This window comes from Copadichromis virginalis, linkage group LG20 (assembly GCF_057382275.1).
Source record: "Copadichromis virginalis isolate Kocher_CV1m ecotype Utaka linkage group LG20, C_Virginalis_male_GT1.1, whole genome shotgun sequence".
Classification (NCBI taxonomy): domain Eukaryota; kingdom Metazoa; phylum Chordata; class Actinopteri; order Cichliformes; family Cichlidae; genus Copadichromis; species Copadichromis virginalis.
The window spans coordinates 16,217,599-16,244,778 of record NC_140637.1 but is presented as its reverse complement, the minus strand read 5'-3'; the positions used below and the strand labels follow the sequence as shown (position 1 = coordinate 16,244,778).

The 27,180-nt window shown below is 42.5% G+C and overlaps 1 protein-coding gene across 3 annotated transcripts; it reads right to left on the bottom strand.

The window, feature by feature from the left end:
* Positions 1-27,032, bottom strand: asxl1 (ASXL transcriptional regulator 1). 3 transcript variants are annotated; one of them, XM_085443139.1, is made up of 12 exons: positions 26,679-27,032; positions 16,672-16,754; positions 16,226-16,228; positions 15,917-16,034; positions 15,419-15,620; positions 12,590-12,750; positions 7,507-7,591; positions 6,937-7,103; positions 6,469-6,565; positions 5,567-5,672; positions 4,397-5,360; positions 1-4,243 (listed from the first exon to the last, which is right to left on the bottom strand). In XM_085443139.1, the coding sequence occupies exons 1-12, from the start codon at positions 26,733-26,735 to the stop codon at positions 1,613-1,615; spliced, it is 4,674 nt and encodes a 1,557-aa protein (XP_085299265.1). In that variant the 5' UTR covers positions 26,736-27,032; the 3' UTR covers positions 1-1,612. The 3 variants fall into 3 exon arrangements, with proteins under 3 accessions (XP_085299265.1, XP_085299264.1, XP_085299263.1); XM_085443138.1 differs by lacking the exons at positions 16,672-16,754; positions 26,679-27,032 and having other exon boundaries at positions 16,226-16,538; XM_085443137.1 differs by lacking the exons at positions 16,672-16,754; positions 26,679-27,032 and having other exon boundaries at positions 15,917-16,538.
* Positions 27,033-27,180: the final 148 nt, after the last annotated feature.

Genomic DNA, 27,180 nt, shown 5'->3' with positions numbered 1-27,180 from the left:
TCCATCTGATATAAATTTTATTTATATAGCACCAAATCACAACAACAGTTGCCTTGCGGTGCTTTATATTGTAAGATAGAGACCTTACAATAACAATACTAGAGAAAACAATCAAACGGCCCCCTGTAAGAAAGCACTTGTCAAAAGTGCGATGAAAAAACTCCCCTTTAAACAGGAAAAAAACTTTTAGAGAACCAGGCTCAGGGAGGGGCAACCATTTGCTGTGACTGGTAGGGAGTGCGGGACAGAAGACAGGACAAAGACACACACTGAAAGAGAGCCAGAGATTAATAACTAGTAATTCAATGCAGAGTGGTGTACAAAGACATGGTGAGTGAAGAAGAAACACTCAGTACATGATGGGAAACCCCAGCAGCCACAGCACAATTACGGGAGGATTCAGGGTCACCTACTGTAGCCTTAACTACATGCTATAGTCTGTTTCATTAGATATAATGCTTCCAGGTCTTTGACTTTGAAAGATGCCTTGAACAAGTGTCCAGGATTGTGTGGATAATGTGCATAGCAAAGAAAACATATGCACTGTTCTCTCATAACATTTCTAATAACACTACCTTAGGGGCCATGTACAGTGCAGAAAGTACATTATACAGATCCCAGCACAGAACGGTGTAGAAACCCACCACCAACTCTGGAGTATGAAGCAGACTCCTTGGTTATCCTTTAGCTACTGAAATGTGTGTATAGCTGTTTATACTGATACAGTCTGACTGATTTATCAGTTTCTGTGCCTACAATTTATTTTAACGCGAAAAAAAAATACAAAAATGAATACAAATTCTGTCTCATATCACCAATCAGCTCTGACACTTCAAGGCACAGGGTCCCATTTCATGCTGGCAGCAGATCCTTAGGGTGCAGTTGGTTGCATCCGGTCTCTGGCTTGTTCCGGCACATCCCGTGGATACCCTGAAATCATTGTGTTCTTCCAGCCAGTCCTGTGCTGCTCCTGCCACGTGGCAGGTGCAGTATTTTAACACAGTCCCCATTGCTGGTAAAAACTCTGAAAGTTATCAAGGATTCAAATTTTAACAGCACATAACGTTCACTTTATTTGTTCTTGGTAATTAACTGTAACTACAAACTAGAACTCAACGGAATCATAAAATGAGTCAAAAAAAACAAACTGGTGATACAATGTCATTTACTCATTTTAATGGTTAAAAAAATACTTCTTTGCGCAGAGACAACAGTAATTCCCCGTTGACTGACAAACGGGACCAAAAAAAATGATGGCCACCAAATGATAACAGGTGGAGCAAGATAAGATGAGGTAAATGTTTTTGAGGAGAAAAAAAAAGGCACAATTTACAATCAATCATGCCCCAATGCACAATAATAATAATAATGATAATAATAATAATAATTAATAATAATAACAACAACAACAATAACAATCAGTACAGCTCAAACAAAAACAGGAAATCTGCAACAATACAGACCAGTCATATTTTACAAGGCAAATGTTGACCATCTGGCTTCTCCTGTGTTCTCTACCATACTTAGGTTTCTGGCAACACTCTGAAAGCTGCGGCCCTGCTGCTCACACTATACAAACAGCAGTTCTACAGTGCACTGAAACTTCAGCATACTATCTGACCACCAGACATGACACACAGAGTTTGGAGGGCCCGATGCAATCATCATGGCAGAAGGCACCACAGCCTTGGCACATGATCATGGCTTTGAGGCGGCACGAGCACTTGAGTGCCACTTCCTCTGCCGTACTGTCAGTAAAGGCCTGAATGCTGAGGGTAGTCTGGCTGGGACCCAAGCGGGGGTGCAGCTGCAGCACACTGTCTGCCATGCTCCGGGAGAAACTGCTGTTGTCCATCACTGAAACATTGGCTGTGTAGCTTACCCCTCCAACTCCTCCACCCTGCTTGGGGAGCTTCCCATAAAGATGGAAGGGAAGGGAGGGAGCGGAGGGTGAGGGAGAACAGGAAGAAGAGGGAGAGCCAGAGGAGTAGGGAGCTTTGCTGTGATCTTTCTTTGCCATCCTGGCCAAAGTAAACTCCATGTTGATGAGTCCTTCTATTGCCCCGCCGCTTAGATAGCCATCGACAGAGTTCCCAGGTTCCTTTTTGGTAACACTTAAGGGTACACTGAGTGAGGATTTGGCAATAGCTTGACAAGAGGGTCGTGCACCAACTTCGTTCTTTACAGTAGGTGCAGGAGACGGGGGTTGTTGCAGAGAGTGAGGAAGCTGAGATTGTGGGGGACGCCAGTTAATCTTAATACAAGGTATCACCTCTGTTGGGCAGGGGTCTGCGTGAGGAGGAGAGGGTCCATTGCACATGGTCCGATGGGCTGACTGAGGCCTGTCTGGAGTGGCTCCCTGGGAAGGCTGCTGACCATGAGACTCTTTGATAACTGCAGACTCCACAGCAGACCCAGGCATGAGATCTTGCTTACCTCTGGAGGACAATAAACCGCTGGAGGAGGGTGGCAGAGGGGTGATGACTGGAACAGCTCCAGGGGCCTGGGAGGACTGATACTGCGGTAAAGCTGGGGCTTCCATCAGACAGGAAACTGGGCGGGATGTTGGGGACTTATGGATCTGGACTGGAGTAGTCAGCTCTGGGCTTGAAGATTTGGCTGAAACCTCAGGCCTGTTACGAGTCCCTGGGGTTCTTGCTGCTGGTGGCCTGGGCAGGGTTCCTGGTAATCTGCTAATCTCCAGTCTGTTGGCAGAGTGTAAGGGTAGAACTTTTTCCAGAGGCAGGCTGCCCTGAAGTAACTGAGTGACCAAAGGGTTGTTGGCCTCCACACTGGACACAAGTCTGACTGAACTGGCCAGTCTTTTGGAGGCAGATGCAGCATTTGAGTGAGTGGCAGGAGACTTTAAAGCTCCACGACACTCCTCTTCAGAGCTCAGTCTGGAGTCTCTACAGTCATCTCCAGACTCAGTTTTAACAACAGTTGTGTCCCTTAGCCCTTGTGGCAGGGGTGCAGACAGAGCATTAGAGTCTTGTGAATGGATACGGCTGTGTTGTGGCTGAGTCATGCTGCTGGGGAAGCAAGGCTGAATGACGGTCTGGCCGTGGCGGCTAGTCATGTGGGTCTGGATGACCGGTTGTTGTTTCTGAGGAGGGCTACAAATCACCAGCTGGCCATTTCTCTGAGTGTTCAATTGAGGACACCATTCGTGGCCAGGCTGCTGCTCTTCCTCCTGGCTTTCATTCTCACAGTCTGAAGCGGTTTCTGTTGAGTCGCTATATGTGCCAGCCTCATCTTTCTCAGCACTAGAGGAATCCACATGTTGGGGTGAAGATCCATCTGATCGCTGTCTCTCAGTGGCTGTACGGGAGAATGCCTCCTGGGGGTCAACATGGTGAGAACCATGCTGGATAACACTACCCAATCCAGCCTCCTTCCCTTGCTCCTGGTCCTTGGCATGACAAGAACTGGCCAGCGTCTGAATAACATCCACACCCTGAGCCCCAAACCTCGGAAGGGAATCTGGGATAGAGGTTTGTGCTAATGAAGGTTTTTCACAACCAACAGTTGCGCTCTCTGTAGGGGCACTGCCACCAGTTTCAACTACCTGGCTTTCTCTGGCAGACTGCATGGCTGGTGACTCAGACACATCAGGCTCTGAAGAAAGTGAGGCAGCCCCATCTGTGAGTCCGTTGGAGCAGCTCTGGATACTAGCTGTGGTTGCTTCAATTAACTGTCCATCTGCCCCCCCAACTGGTTCCGCTTGCTGAGGACTTGGCGTCTGTGGGGGCTCCAAGGACATGGAGGTTGAGGTAGTGGACAATGAAGGGGAAGGCTCAGATGTAGGCTCTACATTAAGAAGCTGTAGTTGTGTTCCAGACGAATTAGTGCCTGAAGACGATCCCTGCTCTTCCATCCCACTACTTCCCCTTGTTTCATTTCCATTTTCACTTTCTTCTTCTCCACCTCCTCCTCCTCCTCCTCCGGGCTCGATAGGTCCTGGATGCTCTCGCGATCGTCTTCCATTGCTGCTATCCGGTAGCCCAGCACCAGGCCGCAGCCTGACCCTGGCCGGGCTTGTCCCGTCGGCAGAGGCTGCAACAGCAGCAGCGGCCTCGCGCTGGGCACGGGCTTGTTGTGCACGGGCTTTGATGTCCGCCAAGGTGCGCGCACCCCCTGTCCCCGACCGGCGCGAGCCTTCGCCGGGCGGCACGATCCGGGGACAGATCTGGTAGGTGGGGTGCCCTTTGACCCAGGGAGGTTTGATTCTGGACAGTTGAATCTGAGAAACAAACACAGGGACAGCAAGTCAAAATTTATCTGATAACAAGCAGCTATCCATTCATCTATACAGACTACTTGTCTTTGTGCACCAAGAACTGTGTGTGACAGAAAGTAATCCTGGACCTTTCTGGATTATTTCACTAACACTTACCCGGATAGGTGGCACCTTGGGTTCTTCTGTTGTCGGCTGCGGCTTTTCTGAACACACACTGTCAATTGTGGTACGAAAGGACTGACGGTCGTCAAGCCGTGGCCTCTTTTCGGGGAAGCTAGAAAAGGCTTCAGTCTCATCTGGCCTTCTCTTCTGTTCTTTCAGCTGGGTGCTGGGCAGAGGGGTGGCAGCTGGACTAACAGATGGGCTGCTCTCACGGCTGCTGGTGGCAGTTCCTCCTGTGATGGAGGTGATCACAGAAGCGGTATCGTCCAGGGGATCTGCAGCAACTGCAGCACTTGAGGAGGCTGAGGAGGATGAAGAAGAGTCCAGGACTCCAACAAATGTCCCCTGTCTATCAGAAGGTGAAGATGGTGAAGAAACAGGTGAAGAGGCAGATGAAGAGGAGGAGGACGAGGACGAGGATGGAGAAGTGGTGGAAGCCAACACAGGTGCACTCTCTTCGGGGAGCAAGCGAGCAGCGACTTCATGCTCTTCATTAGCGCTGGTTGAAGCTGGGCTGGGGCTGGGAGTTGGAACAGGTGTGGGGGGTGGCAATGTGACTGGCTCTGGAATGGGAGAAGGCTTTGGCTCTGTAAAACCACTCTCATCTGGGAGCTCCACCCCACAGTCGGTCTGCAGCACTACCTCTCCCTGAACCACTGTGTTTTCGGACATGGGAGAGCCAACAGAAACTGCTGAAATATCCACAGCTGCATTGGCCTCAGCTGCTTCTGCAGACTGCAGGGATGGAGTGGTCTTGCAGATGGTTCTGCGAGCCCTCCGGCGCAGGTCAGCTCGCGTACGTCTCCTCATCCTACCATCTCGCCTCCGCCGACCTACGCTGCGTCTTTTGGGGGCACCGGTTGCCACCACAGTCACATCACTGTCTAGCACACTAGCTGCAACTTCGCTGGCTTCACTCATGGTAAGCTTTAGTGACTCTTCTTGTGTTAGGCCAGACCTACAAGTACACAGCAACACAATTTAGCACACAGTGAATACCAGACTGAACATAACATGTAAGCTATTGTAGGCTGATGTCTCAATTACATGTAACAGTATGGGCAGAAATATAAACATTTTCAGTTAAAAGGATACTACATGTCTAGCAATAATACTGAAACGTGAACAATACATTAAATTTAGATGAAATGATTTGGCTCTTACTTTTGCCCATGATACTCTTCAAAAAACTTCTCCTTCCACACCTCTACCTTCTTCTCTTTCTCCATTTCCTGTCGGAAACGCACTTGCATCTCATGGGTGAACTCACCTAAACAGATCAAACACATGTCAAGGATTTAGCATTTTTAGTCAAAAAGGTGTTAGTAGTCATAGGAATGCTTCAGAAAATCTCAACCATAAACCTCAATAGACCTATTCACTAAAGTCATGCTTGAGGGAATTTTTATGCAATGGCCTCAATTAGTGAAAAGTGATTTGCAGATTTTCACGGGCATTTAAATACCGTATAAACTGCTAGGTAGTTTAATTTTCTATCTCTAATTTTGTATATTCACACGGTGGGGGAAATAATGATCTGATCCCCCGCTGAATTTGTAAGTTTGCTCATGTCTGTAGAAATGAACAGTCTCTAATTTTTATGGTAGTTTCATTTAAATGGAGAGAGACAGAATATGAACCAAACACCAACTGATTTGCATGCCTTCAGTGAAATAAGAAAGTGTGTGAATGTTAGATCCAAAATGCTCAGGCACAGAAAAAGTATTTTATGAACAGGTGAATGAGGTATGTTGTATACAGCGTATAAATTCATTGAAGATCTTTTATCCTGTTTTCACAGTCACTAAGAAGTCTCTATTTCTTTCATACTAAATTGAAGAAGAAACTACGTGTGAGTGAGGATTCCTTTTAGACAGGAAGTTGTGGAATTGCAATAGGTGGAAACACGGCCACTGGAGCAAACAGCAGATGGCCAACAACTTGCCTAACAATCTTGTTTTACTGGCTCTGGGGCATTGGGCCACTGATTATGTCAAACCCTATTGAAGAACAGTGATGAAGTCAGTAAAGCATGGCAATCTGTCTATGAATGACCAGAAACTTACCATCACCCAGCCTCTCTTTCCAGCTCTGGGAGGCGTGAGTAAAAAATTCATTGTTAAGAGCTGAACTGCTCAGTCTGGCCATGCCATCAGGTCCAATCTACAACCAGAGACAAAATGACGTGAGACAACAAGTCAAGTGATGAGTACACAGTTGAGTGTTTGGTGCCCTAAGTACAACACTAAAAACGTTTAAGTACACATATAAAATAACTGTATAAGGAATTTAAAATTTCATTATTCCAAGAATACAAAAAGTCTGTAGCAGAGCAGGCACACCGCTGCGCACTACTGAAATTACTGCTGTACATCAAAAATCGACAAGCTCAAAATTCTCTTTTTTTCTTCCTCCCTGCAGTAAGTGTTAAAAATATCAGTTTAATTCGTTTCTCATTTGCCCTGTGCTAGATATTGGCACATATAATATTACAGTAAACATAAACTGGAATAAAGAATAGAAAGACCGCTTACTTGTCGGTCCACCTCAGGCAGCAGCTGCAGCAGCTGCTGTTGTGAGTGTACCGGGAAAGCTAAGAATGTCCGCGTATTGATGAGAGCTCTGATGTTGGTGTTGACCAGGATGGAGCCTGGCGTTTCAAAGTCTACATCCACCCCTCCCCGACTCCGCTTCATGGGACCTATTCATGACAAACCCCCCAGAAAACTTTTAACTCAAGATGATGTAGACAGATGCTGTAGTTCAGCTGCAAAGCAACAAAGTCATGCACTGCTCATAAACACCTTTCTTAGCACAAGCTTCCAGGTACCAGCCCTGGTGTGTAACAACAAATCAACAAGTTTAAAAATATGACTCTTCATGCATACATTTATGACCGGTACACTGGTACAATCCAGCATATGATGGCTGGTGAATCAAACCTTGAATTTTTTTCAGTATATTTTACATGATTCTGTTGGCAATGAGTATGAATTTCAATAACACTGATATCTCTTGGATCAGGATGGCCAACAGTCTGTATTCCAACTTTTGCAATGGGTGTTTTTCTTGATTCTGTGTGAGAATTCAAGAGAGGCTCGTACCTGAGGGGACATGCTCTCCATTCACCTTAAGAGGGGTGAGGACGACGCGAGGCATCATAACAGCTTTCTTCCTCTGCCTTCCTGACTGTAGAAAACAAACGGCAGACATATGCAGAAGTGCTGTTACTAGTGGAATAATGTAACTGTTCGCTTGTACCTGACTACTTAGTAAGTCACATTTGATTTAGTTTGGCTTATTAAAGCCCACTTTGTGAGCGCACCTTCTCATCTAATGTTTTTTCTTTATGTTCATGACTATTTACTAAGGTTGGGCGATTACACTAATATATCGACCATTGACAATAGGCTGAGCCTTTCACCGATCGTTTTTACAAGAGCGGTTTATTTATTTGCCCATGAGTAAGTTGGCTAATAATGTTGGTGGAAGCCAAGAGAAGCAGTTAACGGAAAAAATAAATAATAATACTCAAACTCATAACAGAAAGAAAGAAAGGCAGTAGCCTATGGTAAGAAAAAAAATATTTTATTTAAATAAAAATAAATAAATAAAAAAATAAAACACCCCACACAATGATGGGGAGGGAACCATGTTTACATGCCGTTCCAGTATTTATCTGTCTTACACACTCGACCAAACAACAGATAAAAAATTAATTGCTCTTCCATCAAAAAGTCACCTGCGTGAATATGTTGCCTATCCTCGGTTAATGGACTGACGATTGTCGGTTGGAAAAATTTCACATATCGCACTGCATATTCTCACTGAAGGCATCAAGATTATGAATGAACACATATGGAATTATGTAGTAAACAAAAAAAGACGTTCCAGTCTGCTACTGGAGCTCTGTTTGGCATTTATCTGGGCTCTAATCTGAGCTGTTGTTAACTTGTGATTTCTGAGGCTGGTGACTCTGATGAATTTTAATCCTCAGCAGCAGAGGTGACTCTGGGTCTTTCTTTCATGGGACAGTCCTCATGTGAGCCAGTTTCATCATAACGCTTGATGGTTTTTTCAACTGCGGATTCAAGGTCTTAGAAATTCAACAAACAATGAACCCTGACAAGGCACACCTGTGAAGTGAAACCATTTCAGGTGACGACATCATGAAGCTCACTGAGAGAAGGCCGAGGGTTTGCAGCACTGTCAACAAAGCAAAGGGCAGCTACTTTGAGGAACCTTTGCTACATAACTCCATATATCTTGCTTCATGTATTTGATGTCTCCAGTATGTGTTTTCAATGTAGCAAGGAGAAGTAAAGTAAAAATAAAGAAAAACCATTAAATGAGAATGTGTGTCCAAACTTTTGACTGGTATGTTTCCTTGTCTAAATGGAGAATTCTTGAAATGTTTCATTTTATAGTTGAACGTTGATGTAGGACTGTTCTAAAAGCTGAGTGAAAAGCCTTCAAGAGATTCAGTCGCAACAGTGAGGCGGACTATAGCTCTGACACATTACATCAGTTCTATCGGCTCCCTGCTAAACGCAGAATTAAATAAACTCTGATGATATAAATATAATCTGTCATCTCAAAAAACTAAATGGTCAAGTTTGATCATAGCCCTCATAGTACCGCATCACCCCAAAAGAGCATTTCGTTCTCAGACTGCTGAGAAAACTGGTGTTGTGAACTATAGAAATAAAACTAAAATTTAAATAAAACTAACCTCAATTACGTAACACAGTAAGAAGTATGCTCAACAGCAGGGCTGCCACAATTAGTCGACTAGTCGCGATTACGTCGAGTATTAAAATCGTTAACGACTACCGTAATTGTCGGGCTATAAGCCGCTACTTTTTGCACAAGCTTTGAACCCTGCGGCTTTTAGTCAGGTGCGGCTTTTCTATGGATTGTCCATGATTTTTGTCATATCGTAAGACGATTTGTTTTGTGTGTTCCGCTGTTGTACGGCACTACGTTGCCTGGCGGAAGGATCGGGGTTCAAGAGTGGTATGTTAGTCACATGTGCCTACGTGAAGGAGATTAGGAATCTGGAGAACTGGTGCCAGAGGAACAACCTCCTTCTAAACGTCAGTAAGACAAAGGAGCTGATAGTGGACTTCAGCACTAAGCAGGAGAGGAACTACCAGACCCCCGTCATCAACGAGTGCCCAGTGGAGAGAGTGGACAGCTTCAAATACCTCGGAGTTCACATCACGCAGGACCTGTCATGGTCCTGTCACATCAACACCGTGGTGAAAAAGGCCCGACAGCGTCTCTACCACCTCAGACGCTTGAGAGACTTCCAACTGCCCTCCAAGGTGCTCAGGAACTTTTACTCGTGCACCATAGAGAGCATCCTGGCGGGAAACATCTTAACCTGGTTCGGGAACAGCACCATGCAGGACAGACGAGCTCTACAGAGGGTTGTGCGGTCAGCTGAGCGCACCATCCGCTCCGAGCTCCCTGACCTGCACTCAATCTACAGCAGGCGGTGCTGGACCAAGGCCAGGAAGATCGTGAAGGACCTCAGCCATCCCAACAACAGACTGTTCTCTCTGTTGAGGTCAGGAAAGCGATTCCGCTCCCTGAAGACCAACACAGAGAGACTGAGGAGGAGCTTCTTCCCGCAGGCGATACGGTCTCTCAATCACACCACCACACAGTACTGACCCACACATATGGTTCTTACACACACACACACTGGACTTTCTGGACTTTGGTTTTGCACAACACTGGTCACTATATTCTTCATTTCCGGTTAATACTTGTACAGCTGCTGTTATTGTGTATATATTTATTTAGATTTAGATTTCTTCATACATTCTTATATAGTTCTATATTGTGTATTGTGTATTTTGTTGTACAGTTATTTTATTTTCAACTTTAATTTATATATTTTATCTTATTCTTCCCAGTTAAATTTACCCTTCATTCTAATTTGTGTTGTACAGTTATTTCATTTTTAACCTTAATTTATATTTTATTCCTTCCTAGTTAAATTTACCCTTTTTAATTTTTCATATTTATTTCCTATCTTATTCATAGCCTTTCCTTTTTTGTTTTCTTTAGGTCACGAGCAGTTGTCCAAGCATTTCACTACATATCGTACTGTGTATGACTGTGTACGTGACAAATAAAATTTGAATTTGAATTTGATGTCCGTCCGCCAGGCAACGTAGTGCTGTACGAAGTAGCGCGAAAAACAAACTTCAAAGTAGCGGTACCCGTTCAGCGGGAGGCGTGGATGATGAGCGGCGATAAACTTGCGAAAAGCAAGTTATGCCCAACTCCACCGGTGGATTCTGACAGCGTGGAAAAGTGTGAAAACATCCACGATCACCAACGGATTTTGAAGGGCTGGACTGCTGCATGATGGTGAGGAGGACACCGCCACGGCCCTTCTGAGGGTGTTCGACTCTGACACTGACAATGAGGATTTCTTTGGTTTTGAAAGTGACAACGAAGGAGAGAAGCGGAGAGTGGATGACGAAGCCATCCTGAGCCTGTTTGTATCCGACACTGGAGAAGAGGACTTTGGTGGTTTTAGTGCGCAGGAAGAAGAGAAAGATGGTGGTGAATGACTGACTTTTCTTCTTGTTAAAGCTGTGTCACTGCACCTGAGCCTAAAAGGTAGTCCGAATCTATTTTTCTGGTGTGCTGTAGGCTACTGTTATGTACTACATGTGCAAATATGTACCCATAACTTGTTTTTCAAAATATTAATAAAAGTGATGTCTCCAAACAGCCATCTCTTTCCTGACAATTCCCTTTGTGCATATTCTCTTACATATGATAAGTCAACATTGAAACACCTGCGGCTTTTAGTCAGGTGCGGCTAATGTATGTACACATCAGGATTTTCCCCTGATTTTAGCTTGTGCGGCTAATATTTAGGTGCGCTTTGTAGTCCGGGAAATACGGTAATTTCATAATCGACGCGTCGTTTGAAGCTTTGTAAGATCCCGAAAGACGCATGAATAAGTAGTAGGATTTAAGAGTGTAATAACGGACTGAAACAGAAGATGGCAGCACTGCATGTCCAGGGATACCAGCTGCCGTTAAACCCCGAATAAGAAGAAAATTCAGCGGCAGCATCCTTCAGAGGCCGCATTTGTAGGCCAATTACATTACAGGGATGCAGCGAAGCATGTCAAAATTCGAAGACAGAAATATCTGCTCGGTTTATCAAGACATCACATATTTGTAAAAGTGCTCCGATGTTTTCAGAGACGTCTGTTATCCACCAGCTCGATAGCTAGAAAGTTCAAGGCTCACTAGAGCTGGCGAGAACAGCGAACTCCTGGCACATCATTTTCAAACCCCCCGCAGTCTTTCGCTACTCAGGTTAAACATGATATATAAGAACTGATTAAACAGAAGTGTGAGATGGTCGAGAGTTTACTCCAGTGTCCTGTTATATTTTACATAGAAAGAACAGACGGCCGAGTTTATTAAACTCCACCGAGACCATCTGCAAATTTCATTAAAACTTTAATAAACTATCATCTTGTCTTTATTTTTAGTTAGCACATAGCTTACAGCTTGAAGTGTTTAATGTAATGATAGTCATATAAGAGCAGACGCATGCTGGTGCAATAAGCTGTGTGTTTAACGTCCAATGGATGCATGATCTGATTAGTTGACTAATCACAAAAATAATCGGTGACTAGTCTACTATCAAAATAATCGTTTGTGGCAGCCCTACTCAACAGTTTTAAATGTTTTTAATTTTTTGCAAAATAAGCCAAACGGTAAAAGGAGCATTTCCTATGTAGTGCTTTTCTATTCTAGCTGAGCACTCTTCACACAACATGCTTCACACCAACTTTTTCTAGCCAACATTTACACTCTTGATAGTACCTTGGGGTTAGTACCTTGCTCAAGGCTTTGGATTTGGTATGCAGACTGGAATCACACCACCAGGCTTTTGTTTAGTAGATAAACTGGTCTACCTTCTTAGCTAAATTATATACATTACTTTTAATTCTGCTATATAAAAAAATGATTCTGAAATGACTGAATGAAGTGTTGTATATCTATGTTACACACAATTAGGCAGCAGCACAGTATAAGTACCGTACAGCATGACATTGCAGACTGCTTAAAAAGTGTGACTAGTAAACACATCACATTTCTTTTTAGACATGGAGCCACAAATAGTGTCATGCAGGGCCCTACCTGTCTTGAGCGGCTCAGTCTGGTCTGCGCGTGCTGGGTCTGCTGTGTGTCAGTGCGACCCTGCTGTCCTGCTGACCTGCTGAGGCGAGTCTGAGGCTGGCTGCTGGGAGCCTGTAGCTCCACGGAGCAGGAGGCGCTGGATGAACTCTCATCAACCGAAGCTTCAAGCCAAAGAAAAATAATCACTATTCCACATGTTTGCAAACAGCAGATACACTTAACATTTACAAGGTGGGAGTGCAGCCGCAAGTAGCAAAGAACTTACATTTTTTACGTCTTAACTAAGACGATGAAATGGCTTCTACCCAAACTCAAGCTTATTTGTGGCTTCTACCCAATATTGACAAATTTGACCTTAATCTCTATTAATGACACCATTATTGTTTTCAGTCTAGTAAAATGGTTACTTTAAAATAAATAAAGTACATAAAAGCGTCTTTGTACAGTTCTGTCAACAGATCTTGTGGTTTTGACTCTTATGCACATTTATAAATGAATCAAGTCAACCCACATGCAGTTCTCTGGGAAGTGTTATTGCACTGAGCCTCAAAGGGGATTCTCATTTCATTTACATTTCTCAGCTTTGATTACAAAATATCAGAAACAATGAGACTGAGTAACAGAAATGTCTGTTTCAAATAGTTTGAATGCCCCAGGAAAACAAACAGAGGACAGGCACTGCATCACAGAGTAATACTGACCAGGAGATAAGACAGAAAAAAGAAAAAAAAGAAAAGAACTGTAACTACACATTTAATCCCTGACAGATCTTAATATAACTTAATATAACAGTGCATGTCAGTGTTTTTACATGATAAATGTGCAAAATTATTTAAGTTCTGGTAGCCCACTGCCCAGACTCCCCCATATTTATAAAACAAAGTTTTTATTGATTGATGGAAAACATTGGGCTTGTGTTTACTGCTGGCTGCTGCATAACAGGGGCCAAGGAATCAAGTCATCTTCATGATTTACATGGTCTGGTCTGGAGTGACAGACACTTTTTATCTGTAAGGCCACATCAGACTCGGACATCCTAATTAATTCAATGTAACGAACACATCTGAGAATATAAATGTGCTAAATTGGTACGTCTTACTGATATGCAGTTCAGTATACAGGACACTATCCTGCCATCATTTACTGTTTACCTTTTGTTTTAGCTCTCTGACTAGCAAAGCACCACTGCTGAGGTGGAGCTGCAAACAACTAGACTAACAGAATGACTGCATAGCATCATTAAGGAAAAGACAAAGGGATGTCAGGGCTCTAGAGTGCGACCAATTTGGTCGCAAATGCGACCAAATTTTTCAGTGGTGCGACTGCAAAAAAAAAAAAAAAAAAAATTGGTTGCACCTGTGCGACCAACTTTTTTTTTTTTTGGCTACCTGAACAGGTAGCCAAAAATAAATAAATAAATAAATAAATAAATAAATAAATCTGCAACCTTCCCTGTGGTCAACAACAGACACACATTATGCCCCTATCGTGGACTAAACCAATCAGAGATGGTCAGGGCGGGACCTCTCTGATTGGCCGTGGTCCAGTTGAAAGTGCAGGTGGAAGTGGGAGGTGAGTAGCTTGAATAAAGCGATATCAATTCATTAAATCCTGAATCGACTTTTAAATATAACTGTGTTTTGCCAGAAACGCCAGATTCTCAGATTAAAGCTCACAAAACCATTTCAACAACAACCAAACAGCAAATGAGAGCAGGTACACGGATTCCACACAAAGACGTAAACACAGAGCGGATCGACGCATCAGAATCAGCTTTGTCTTTCTCGGCTTTCTCACCCGACGGCCCGTAGACGGACACGCTGTCGGAGCTTAGCGATGCTGATGCGTCCGGTCCGCGCTGTGTTTACGTCTTTTTGCGCTGATTCTGAGCTGCAGGTTTTGTCTCTCCAACCAAAATTCACCGAGCCAGCAGCAAAAGAAGCAGCAAACTGCGCTTCACATTTGATCAATGTCGTCATGAATTTTGCTGTTTTGCTTCCACGACTATTAAAATGCACTATTAAAATGCTTCATGCACAGCTAGCTCTCTCTCTCTCTCTCTCTGTACTTCAAGAACAGTTTCCCGTCTCCAATCTCTGTTTTCTGTATTATTCATTTGCTTATTACCCACCAGTCTACCGTTGTTTACAGCGCTGTGGCTGCTGTCTTTTTCTTTTCTTCACTTAAATGACCTCGGACAAGAAAGTCCATTTTTTCTGTTATTCAATACTGAAGAAATTTAAACTTTATATGCAGAACATTGTAGAATATTTTTAAGGTTATCTGCTATAAAAAGCCAGACCAGGAAAATCTCCTTCATGTTTTTCTGTTTTATTCTCAGTTACTTTCACACAAAGGCATCTGCTGTGATGTTCACAATTCTGATGAAGTCAGTACTGATAAATGATCAGAATTATAATATTTCTGACTGTCTGAGGCTAAGTTGAATCGAATCGAATGGATTATAGAAATCAGTGATGATACCCAGCCCTAGTGAGCAGCCTAGGCACAACAGAAGTGGATGTAGCTGTAATAGGAAAAGAACTATTGCTAACTTTTCTGTTAAGTTAAGGCCTGATCCTTCTGAAATTCATAGCCAGTGCTCTGACACGGTGTCATCAATCTTTGAAAGCTGAAAAAGCACAGTGTATCCAGAAAAACACATTCTATTGTATAAATTATAAAATTTGTGTGCGCCTAACTTTTGTGCCGAACGCCTAACTTTTTAAAGTTAGGCGTACCGGTACGCCCATGGCAAAAAGTTAGTCTAGAGCCCTGGATGTGGTATGCACACTAAGAGGTGACCAGCACATGGCTTAATGATGTTACCATCATTGTCCACACTGGCAGCAGCAGTAGTCTCAGTGGAGTCGCAGCTCTCCTGTTCAGTGGCCTCAGTGGGACCAACTGGGGCCACGGCTGAGCCTGCTGCCGGGGTGCTGCTGCTGGAAGCTGGGGGTGTCGTACCCCCAGCCAGCTCTGATGGTGTCTCTGACTCCGAGGTTGCCTTTGTCCACTGGGGAGCGTTTTTCTACAGAGCAAAAGAGTGCAGAGTAGGCGATGCCCTTCTTAATAACAGTATTCTCCGCAGGCATAATGTACGCTGTCAAATCCAACAGTGCAAAGAAGAATTTTAAACAATCAAAACATCAGGTGTTTAGGAAAAAAGTGGAGCACTTCAGGAGCTACTAGTACAAATATTTAGTAATAAGTCAGTGAGCAAGTACTTTTGTAGCAAAGATTCACCACTGTGAATATAACGAACACAAGCTGAGAGTTGCATCGGAATTTGGGAGAATATTATTTTGGGAATTGTTGATTCAGTACCTTGAGAGTAAAAAGACTCATTCGTCCAGGTAGCTTGAAGAAGATGCTGTTCTTGACTCGATCCCCTCTCACTTGGGAATGCAGCATGGTGACCAGGCAGGCCAAAGGAGCTGTACCACTGTACACATGTGTACACACACACACACACACACACACACACACACACACACTTCCAGTTACAGCAGCTTCGTACTTCATGGCAAACAATCGAAAACTTGGTGTGCCACCATGACGTTTCACGAACACCCAATTGTAAAAAAATGCATATCAATGTGTAACATATACAATAATATGTATTGACCAACATACCTTCTGTTTAGATCAGCAGCAGGCCAAACCGTCCATGTAAAGAGGGGGAAAAAAACTTAATTTATAAACACAGTGACATTTCAGCTAATACGTGATCAGTTCATTTCCTGCTAAAAACAGAATAAGAGCATTAAAAATATATAAGGTTAAAATTCTGTGAATTTGTAAACCACAATGTTTTAGAAAAAACTACTACTACAACTTCAGCACCACATATAGTTTGTCATCTATCAATCAGTACTTCATCTAAGATTACACTACTACTTATAAATATGGCTTTTTCAATCAGGATAAATAATGGACAAATAGTTGTCACTGTCACTGCACTTTATCATAGATCCTCATCTGTTATTCTCAGGTGAGTGTGTGCATACATTTGCAGCCTGCTATTATTATTATCAGCTTGCAAATTTTTGTGTGTGTGCATGAGTGTGCGTGTTTCTGACCTCATCTCCTTCAGCCCCTTGGTCTGGATGACATGCAGAATTTGTTTAGGAGTCATGGGTGCATCTGAAAAGTTTTCTAAAACCTGTAAAAGATTTTAAGAAAACAAACTGTCAAACACTCCACTAAGAAAATACCTAAATGCTAGGGGTGCAACGATATTCGTGTCGATATTGAACCGTTCGATACAGTGCTTTCGGTTCGGTACACATATGTATTGAACAATACAAAATTTGTAATTTATTTTATCAACTTTCCTTCTGACGATGCTGTCTGTGTTGAGCGCTCAGTGAAGCTGCGTTCGACTACTCCGCCTAGGCTGCACTGTCAAGCGCAGATCCACTGAGCGCTCAACACAGACCGCATCGTCAGAAGGAAGAGCGCAGGGCAAGTTAAGCTCTCATTGCAACATGGCAAATTGAACCTCCCCCACCCTCATTCAGATCTGGCGTTTGGAATTATTTTGGTTTTCATGTGACGTATGACCCTGAAGGTAAGCGCGTCATGGACTAAAGTAAAACGGTATGTTGGATGTGCCACGCAATGCTTAATTACATGGGTGGGAACTAGTGTGTTAGCGCAGTTAGCTCGTTAACGTGTTGGCTGTCTAGCCCCACGCACGGGGCGATCAGGGGTAGCTCGTTAACGGAGATTTGCCGTGTTGTGGCGTTATGGTCATTTCAACGAGATTAACGCTGAAAGCACTAGTGGGAACACAACGAATATGACTGCACATTTACGCCGACATCATCCTAGTGCAAAGACAAGTGGAAGCAGACAAAAACAACAAGCACGCATGCTACAAACTTTACCCGAGTCATTTAGACAGCCGTTAGCACATGATTCTCCTTATGGGGACCTGATATGTTTAATATGCTGCTGAGAATATAGCCCAGAAGAAGCGTATAGTATAGCTTTTATTTTGGAAAGAGACATTTCTCTGTAATAAACTCTCTTTTCCAAAGATGAGTGATTCCTCAATCAGATACAGGGCTCGCAATATCGCTAGCCCGACGTCTTGGGGCTAGCAATTTTTCCAGTCGGGCTACCAAAATCTATCTCTGCCCTGCCCGTCGGGCTATTGTAGGAAGGAAAAATATATGTCAATGCTTTTGCATTCTTTCGGAAATGTAGCTGGGTAATTATGTCATTGGCATCGGTGAGCCACTGTCAATAAGTGACATATTGAAGTCGCGTTTGAATTTGCGCTTGTTTTTTTGCTTTCACTTTGCAATCGCGCGAACTGTGTATAGAGAGCGACAGCACTGATTGGTGAGTGATGATAATTTGCGCACCAATTCCTCTGACATCGTCTTATCAATCGTTAGCTTACTACGCAAACATGACAAGTGAAATCTCCCGCAGCAAGCTTAAACATGTGAGAGGTTGATCGCACAGAGAATCGCTGAGCTTACAGTGGGGCAAAAAAGTATTTAGTCAGCCACCGATTGTGCAAGTTCCCCCACCTAAAATGATGACAGAGGTCAGTAATTTGCACCAGAGGTACACTTCAACTGTGAGAGACAGAATGTGAAAAAAAAATCCATGAATCCACATGGTAGGATTTGTAAAGAATTTATTCGTAAATCAGGGTGGAAAATAAGTATTTGGTCAATAACAAAAATACAACTCAATACTTTGTAACATAACCTTTGTTGGCAATAACAGAGGTCAAACGTTTACTATAGGTCTTTACCAGGTTTGCACACACAGTAGCTGGTATTTTGGCCCATTCCTCCATGCAGATCTTCTCGAGAGCAGTGATGTTTTGGGGTTGTCGCCAAGCAACACGGACTTTCAACTCCCGCCACAGATTTTCTATGGGGTTGAGGTCTGGAGACTGGCTAGGCCACTCCAGGACTTTCAAATGCTTCTTACGGAGCCACTCCTTTGTTGCCCGGGCGGTGTGTTTTGGATCATTGTCATGTTGGAAGACCCAGCCTCATTTCATCTTCAAAGTTCTCACTGATGGAAGGCGGTTTTGGCTCAAAATCTCACGATACATGGCCCCATTCATTCTGTCCTTAACACGGATCAGTCGTCCTGTCCCCTTGGCAGAAAAACAGCCCCATAGCATGATGTTTCCACCCCCATGCTTCACAGTAGGTATGGTGTTCTTGGGATGCAACTCAGTATTCTTCTTCCTCCAAACACGACGAGTTGAGTTTATACCAAAAAGTTCTACTTTGGTTTCATCTGACCACATGACATTCTCCCAATCCTCTGCTGTATCATCCATGTGCTCTCTGGTAAACTTCAGACGGGCCTGGACATGCACTGGCTTCAGCAGCGGAACACGTCTGGCACTGCGGGATTTGATTCCCTGCCGTTGTAGTGTGTTACTGATGGTGACCTTTGTTACTTTGGTCCCAGCTCTCTGCAGGTCATTCACCAGGTCCCCCCGTGTGGTTCTGGGATCTTTGCTCACCGTTCTCATGATCATTTTGACCCCACGGGATGAGATCTTGCGTGGAGCCCCAGATCGAGGGAGATTATCAGTGGTTTTGTATGTCTTCCATTTTCTGATGATTGCTCCCACAGTTGATTTTTTCACACCAAGCTGCTTGCCTATTGTAGATTCACTCTTCCCAGTCTGGTGCAGGTCTACAATACTTTTCCTGGTGTCCTTCGAAAGCTCTTTGGTCTTGGCGGCGTTTGGAGTCTGACTGTTTGAGGCTGTGGACAGGTGTCTTTTATACAGATGATGAGTTCAAACAGGTGCCATTCATACAGGTAACGATTGGGGGACAGAAAAGCTTCTTACAGAAGACGTTACAGGTCTGTGAGAGCCAGAGATTTTCCTTGTTTGAGGTGACCAAATACTTATTTTCCACCCTAATTTACGAATAAATTCTTTACAAATCCTACCATGTGAATTCATGGATTTTTTTTTCACATTCTGTCTCTCACAGTTGAAGTGTACCTCTGGTGCAAATTACCGACCTCTGTCATCATTTTAAGTGGGGGAACTTGCACAATCGGTGGCTGACTAAATACTTTTTTGCCCCACTGTATGTGAGTGCGTGTGTAAAAGCAGCAGGATATATATTTTAGTTCTGCTGAGCCAAATAAGACAGGTCAGGGTGAAGAAGTGACAGCCAAAGAAAAGCTTACCACAAAACAGAAAAGTTATGACAAATCAGACTATAAGGCAAAAAGAAAGTGCAGCTTTATGGTTTCATGGACAAAATAATTTCTGTGGCTGTGATATGATGAGCTAAATAACCAGGGCTGCACATAAGTGGTCCGCAGGTGCGCATTCGCTGTCAAAATAAAAAACACGCACAAGGGTTAGGGTTAAATTTAAAAACTGTACTTTTGAGTTAAAATATATATTTATAATTTTAATAAATGACAAATTAAAAAGGCATGAACATTTTTTTGTATCGAAAAAATATCGAACCGTGACAAAAAGTATCGAACCAAACCGTGAATTTTGTGTATCGTTGCACCTAGGGCTGAACGATATATCGCATTTGCGATAATATCGCGACATGATCAAGTGCAATTTTCTAACCGCAAAGGCTGCGATTATACTGCGATTATATTATACAATTCATGGGCTGCATCCTCCTGAGGCCGCATTTGTAGACCGATTACGTCACAGCGACGCGCCGAAGGCTGTCCAAATTACTACCATATCCCAGAATTCATAGCGCGGCCCAGCCAAACTCCAGTTTCCAGCAATGGCGGCCGCTACTAAGTTTTAAAATTACTCATACTAATCTTTCTGGGTCACAAAATAAACTTTTAACATATTTTCAGGCGAGAAAGTAGTTGTGTAAACATCAAATATCTGCTCGGTTTATCCCATATTTGCAAAAGTGCTTCGACGTTTTCAGAGGCGTCTGCTACCCACCAGCTCGACAGCTAGCCGGGAGCTCGAGGGTTACTGATGCGGCCGAGAACGGCACAACTCCCGGCACATCATTTTCAGATCACCGCGGAGTTTCGCTGCTCGGGTTAAACGTAATATATAAGTCACTTAGACAACCTAAAAATGTTATTGTTGGGCTTTTTTCAGTGTTTTGTTTGTTCGTGAGTAAATCGGTTTGGCTGAGATTAAAGTTATTAGATTAGATAAAATAAAACTTTATTAATCCCCCGGGTGGGTTCCTCCTTGGTTTTCACACAGCTGACTAAACGTCAAACAGAAAACTTATTAAACAGAAGTATGAGACAGTCGAGAATTTACACCAGTGTCTGGTTATATTTTAGATAGCAAGAAGCAGACGGCCGAGTTTATTAAACTCCACCGAGACAGCGGTGACGCTAATCAGAAGGCTAGACCGTCCAATTTCACGCCTTTAAACTTTAAAGGCGTGTTTGTGTGTGTGTTTATACAATTGCTATTATGTTTGCACTTTATGTGTAATGTTACTGACTGCAGAGATCAGTAAGATGTGTGTATTTTTTATTTATTAGTTTTATTTATTTAATATTATTTTTTAATTGAATGACTGTCTAGTAGTTCACAGATGTCGAAAAACTGAGTGTGGTAAAGCCACTGATTTTTTTTATGTATATTTCTGCAATCTGCACATTGTACTGACTTTCATTTTAATGTTTACACCAGGGTTCCTTGCCAGCACTTTATGCTCAGATGTTTGTAAGCTAAAAATAAACTATTGTGTATGTTCAAATATACTGTTGTGATTGAAGAAGTTAAATAAAAATGTCAGTCATCAATTCATGCATCACCTCATGTCATCATAACAGAGGTCTGTCTTCCAGGAAAGAACAGTTTAAAATTAATGTAATATAGTATTGGCCATACTATATGATGTATTGCTTGTCTTTGTTTAATAATACAGAAGACAAAGACCTTAAAAAATAATCGCATATCGCATCGCAATCGCAATATTGAGGCAAAAAAATCGCAATTAGATTATTTTCTATAATTGTTCAGCCCTAGTTGCACCCCTACTAAATACAAGGTTAGCATTATTATATGGTCTTCGCCTTACAATATAAAAGGTCTTGAGGTGACTGTTGCTGTGATTTGGCATTATATAAATAAAATTATAGATTCATTTTATGTTGTATAACAGCACAAAATTAAATTCAGATTTAGTCCGTCATGCTGCAAAACAAAACAGGTAAACTAACACAAAAAGACATTTTGGGTGCAATTTACATTAGATATAAATATCTTTATCACACAGACACACACACGTATGTAAGGATAAGAACAGCATCCTAAAGTTTTATAGCAAGTACGCTCATTTCTGAGCTTTTCAATGATCAGGGTGCAAATGTACAAAGACTACCGAGGAATCTAAAGCTGTTTACTCAAATTAAACTTGTGTAAAGTCAAGAGCAACTGCCTAAGAAGTAAGGTAATTAGCTTTGACGTAATGGGTTAAACGTAGCTGAACTGAGAAATAGTCCAGGGTGTGTAGAACTAATCCAAGCAAATAAAGAAGGAAACCCAGAGTCAAATAGTTTTAGGTCTGAGCAGCAAAGCTGTGGAGCTGAAGCTGCAGACTTAGGCGGAGCAGCGTGGACACTGACAAAAGGCCACGCCTAGATGTTTTAGCGTTAAAGGAGGATAGCACACGAAAGTGGTTATGTTGTACTAGAGAATGAGAGATTTCCTGTATTGAGCGTGCAATTCTGTCATGTAGCCTTCATGTTGCTAGGATGTTGGTCAATTTGTAGTTATTCTTTCAGAATTATTCAAAACTAAAGATTTAAGTAGCCCAGTTAAATCACAGCTGACCGTGAGGCTTATGAGAAAATAAATTCTTGAAAAAGGGAATAGATGATGAGCTCCAAACGATCACCTAAAAGCCTAGACTTCCTCCACACACAGCACCTGTGCCCTCCAGAAACTTAGACGAATCCTCATTTGACTCTGAAAATGTAATCAATTCAGAAATTTGACCAAGATGACGCACGTAGTGAACATTTTCTATATGAAAAACATGCATCAGAGACTTATCACAGAGAACAGTAACATATAATTCTTATAAAGGTTTTAAATTTAAATGCACTGACACAACTAGACAGCTGGGCTGTCTTCGGGTTTTTAGAAAGGGGAAAAAACAAAAATGAAATCACAAGACTAATGTGTTGAGTAATTAATCAAAATACTGACAATTGATCTTTGTTTTAGTTTGCTTTATATACACCCATAACTTTTTGCTTCTGTCTATTACATGCACCAAAAACATTTTTCCAGCTTCCAGTAAGTAGAAATGAAAAGACACTCTAAAAATATATTGTTTGGAAAACTAAAGTTTCCTGAAAAGTTGTATAATTTTGATTAACAAAAAGATGTTGCCCATCAAACTCTTAGAGAATAACACAATGGTCAGTTCAGAGCTTTATTTTCCCCTTTGTAAATCTGATGAATTGAAATGAAACAATTAGTATCTGTTTAGGGTATTTCTCATCTTAAATTGCAGATTTTCTGCAAATCCCATTCTAATATTCTGAGTGTGCAGAATATCTGTGATTGTCTGGCAGATCCTCACCAATGTTCAGGCTAGGCTTCAGTGTACTTTAAGTATTTAATGGTGAATCTTTATTTTTCAAAGCTACAAAGCTAACAGTGATAGACTGCTTTGAGGAGGTGAATACGCTGGGTGTGGGGCACTACCACGACTGGTCTCTAATCTCAGTCTTCTTACCGTCCAGAACTTGACTTGGCTTGGCTTATAAACTCGCCACAAGTTTGCAAGTCCTAAATATCAGATACTGGAAATCCACAGTTAGAAATAGAGCAGGGCGCTATAACCAAAAATATTTATCACAATATACATTTGAAAATATATAATTGACACTAGACAAAATACTTTGCAACTCCACAACTTTATTAGCGCAAAAAACCCCATCAATGTATTTTCACTTGAACAAGCAGCTGTTTTTTATGTGCATTAAAGTTATATAAAAATTTAACAGTGCAAATGCAAAATCCTTGCTGACAGTATAATATCCACAAAACTTAAAAAGAAGTTATACACACACAATACGGTAATATTATGTTGAAGCACAGTACGTAACACTTTGCGAGGCTCCTGCCTACGACAGCCGTAATGCTCCGACAATCCATCAAGCGGTGCGGGTTCGTAGCTTAGCAAAGTCATACTAAAACATTTGACAGATTTTCGAGCGCCGTGTACGACATAAACTCGTTTCAAGGTCAGTAAAAACAACCAGAATTCATACATAAGGCGCACGGGATTATAAGGGCCCTGTTGATTTTCAGAAAAATGAAAGGATTGATTTTAAATGTGCCGTATTTTCCAAAAAACATGGTAATAACGATGGCCCGCTAGCATGCTCTACCAAAAATAGTGCTTTGTTGTGTATCTGACGGACGAAAGCCAAACCAGTTCCACACCACTGAATTTGCAGCATTTTTACAAACCAATTCTGGTTCATCTGTTTCATTCAACGATCTGCTTTCGCCCTCCTCATTCTCCGTCGCCGCCATGCTTTTTCCGACATGTGCGTATGAAAACAAAGGCACTGCACATGCGTGTTTTACCCATATTCTATTGCGATATTTCATTTTCTTATCTTTGCCCAACATTATACCGGTATTACCGTGAACGGTATGATATGGCCCAGCCCTAGTTAGAAATACTTTATACTGTTTTATAGAAAAAACTTCAATCTTTGTTTCAGATCAGGGAACCGACTGAAAAAAAAAAAAAAAAAAAAAAAATGGGCAAAAGCTTAAAAAGTAATGTGAAGCATCAGCTGTGAATGCCTTCTAGAGCTGCCAACATGCCCTCCGCAGTGGTCGCTTCACTCCACACCATGCCATCTAAACACAGGTGCAGTCATTTATACTTGCTGTTAAGGCGCAAGAAGCCGCTGCAGTGGTCTCCTAAATGACAATATCGCATGATATGTGCTGATAAGGAGGAGAAGTGGTCAAAACCAGAAGCCAAGACTTTGCCAAGTGGGGGTTTTTTTTGCAAAGTTCTTTGCACAAACTCAAGTTTTCATACAACTGCAACATTCCCTCTGTGTGTCAGCATGTCGCTGAGCTTATATGCAGGTTTATCATTAAAATGGCGGCACAATCATACACTTGTGTCTTCAACCCAGCAGCGCCGGCCATGCGCAACACACCATGTTACAAAAATCAAGAGGTGCACGGCCAACCGACATGCCACAAACATTGTGTGGCACAACACAGGTTGTGATGTGAAAATCTTCATCAGACACAGGCGAGACAAGCAATGAAAACATGTGCACCCCCCACCCCCCCCCCAAAAAAAAAAAACAAAGCCAATGAAATCCAGCTATCCATAAAATGTGCCTGCACATGTCAATCACTGCCACACCGCACAGCTTCAAGTTTCCTCAACTAGTCTGGACAAGGAACCCTGAAGGACAGATGAAAAAGATAAGAGACCATCAAAACAAAAAGCACATTGCTGAGCGCCTTGTGATTTGTTGTTTAGAAACACCTCAGCAGCAGTTATGTGAACCAAGAACAAATCAGAGTACTGCAGCATTGTTTCTCCACAAACTGCAGTATAACTAAGGCATGATGGCCAAGAAAACACTGCAATGGTTTTGAATGATCCAACATCAACTCAGATGTCCGTAAAAGTGTACAGTATGACAACATATCTACAAAGATGCACTAAAATGCCAAACGCTATAAACACTAAGTAACAAAGGCTTCAGGATTAGCATAATGGGCTAAACAACTTGCTTGCTGCTGCACAGAGGCAAATATCCTAGAGGAAGACCAAACCAAACCATTTTCACAGTTTTCATCTCTGAAAAGGATTATTTCCTGATGAAGAGTGTGAACATTTCTCATACTTTTACCTGAGAAAATATGTTTAAACATGTAGTCAACAGTGTGAGGTTTTTGCATACACTTCTGACTACTTTAATCCAGCTAGTAAATCAAACCTGTCCACTGAGTCCCACAATCTAAACTTCTGAAAAAGACTCCTTTAGACAGGCACTATCAACACACCGTTAACACTGATCTGTTCCTGACATTTCAGTTTCCAGTACTGGTGAAATGGACATGAGTATTGAGGGCGCTGTTTCTAATGTTTTGCCCACCACATGTTATGTTCCGGCTTTGAGGAGTAAAGAAGAAGGCCTAGTTTGCCAAAACACAGCTAGCGAAGCCATTTAACTTAGCCGGTCTGAGCTTCACCCCAAATCTACAATCATGAATATGCCTTATCTGCCATGCGACCAGTTTCACAGCTGTGTATTTCCATTGTTTCATGTGCACGTATTACATGTACCATAACCAACCCAGATCCTGCTAGTGCCTAACGTGTAATTTGTAGCTATATAATGGGACTAATATTTGGTTTCTGTCCGACGTTGTTTCTGCTCGTTGTAGCGTTTAGCCTGCTGTACCGGACGGCTCTTTACACAAGACACCATTCAGCACTAACGCGGATTCCAATTAAAGCTGAGTTAGTGGTTAACCTTAGCTGTTAGCTTTGCTAACGTTAGCGTGCATTATCGTCAACAACATTCACGGCATTGAACCAAATGTGCACTACATTAACGTGCACATTTGGGTTTAACAGATTCAGTGATATGGAGGTACATTGGGTAGTAAACCTGCATTAGAGTTTACCTAGCTTTTCTTCTTCTTCTTTATTTTATTTTAATTTAGTTTTTTACTCAAGTTGCTGGAATGGTAATAAGCGTAAAGCTAGCAAGCTAGCTCCCTAGCAAACAAAGAGCTCAAAACAGGAGACGTGCACGATAGCATGCTAGCCAGCGTTAGCATACTGCGTCACGTAGCTTTTTGTGTCAATAGCAGAAAGAAACGGGAAAAGATGGAAAATGTAGCTACGTTCTTCCATATATATTAAACACAACCCTTCTGGCTGTATTTAAGTTGTTAGAGTAACGCCACAGTGCCAATAGCTAGCTGATACTACAGCAGAAACCAGGCTGTAGTCGTGAGCAGAATAACGAAACCCACACATCTAGACCCATCAATTCACATTAAACCACATATATTTTGCATGTAGCTGAATACATTAAAAAATGAGATTACCATGCGAGCAGCCTCAGCCCAGGTCCGCTCCTTCTTTCTCTTTTGTTTGTCCTTCATTTCCTCTGCGCTGGTGTTTGCGGCTAGTCGCTGTGTGTCTACAAAGCAACCTCAAAATACGATGGCGGTTTAGTTGTTTAGCAAAAATGCTAACTAAGCTATGGGATAACTGTGCAGATGCCAGTCAAGAGCTTCCTTTTAGCTCGGCTGAACGCTGCGGTGTCTGCGAGTCTCTCAGAATCGCTACTCGGTCTTAATTAGCTCAACATACATAGTCTTTCTAGCATAGAAGCCGTGTGGACCAAAGGGATGACTGTGCTGCTGCAGGACAAGCCTCTCTGGAATGCAACAACCAGGTCAAAGGTCAAACCGTCCGCAGGAATGCAACAAAACAAGCCCTGCCCTCCGCTTTCATATCCTGCAATTAACCACATTTTGCATGCAAACTATCTGATATTTTCAGAGTTAAGCTCGCACGTAGTAATGGAGCTCATATGAACAGAAT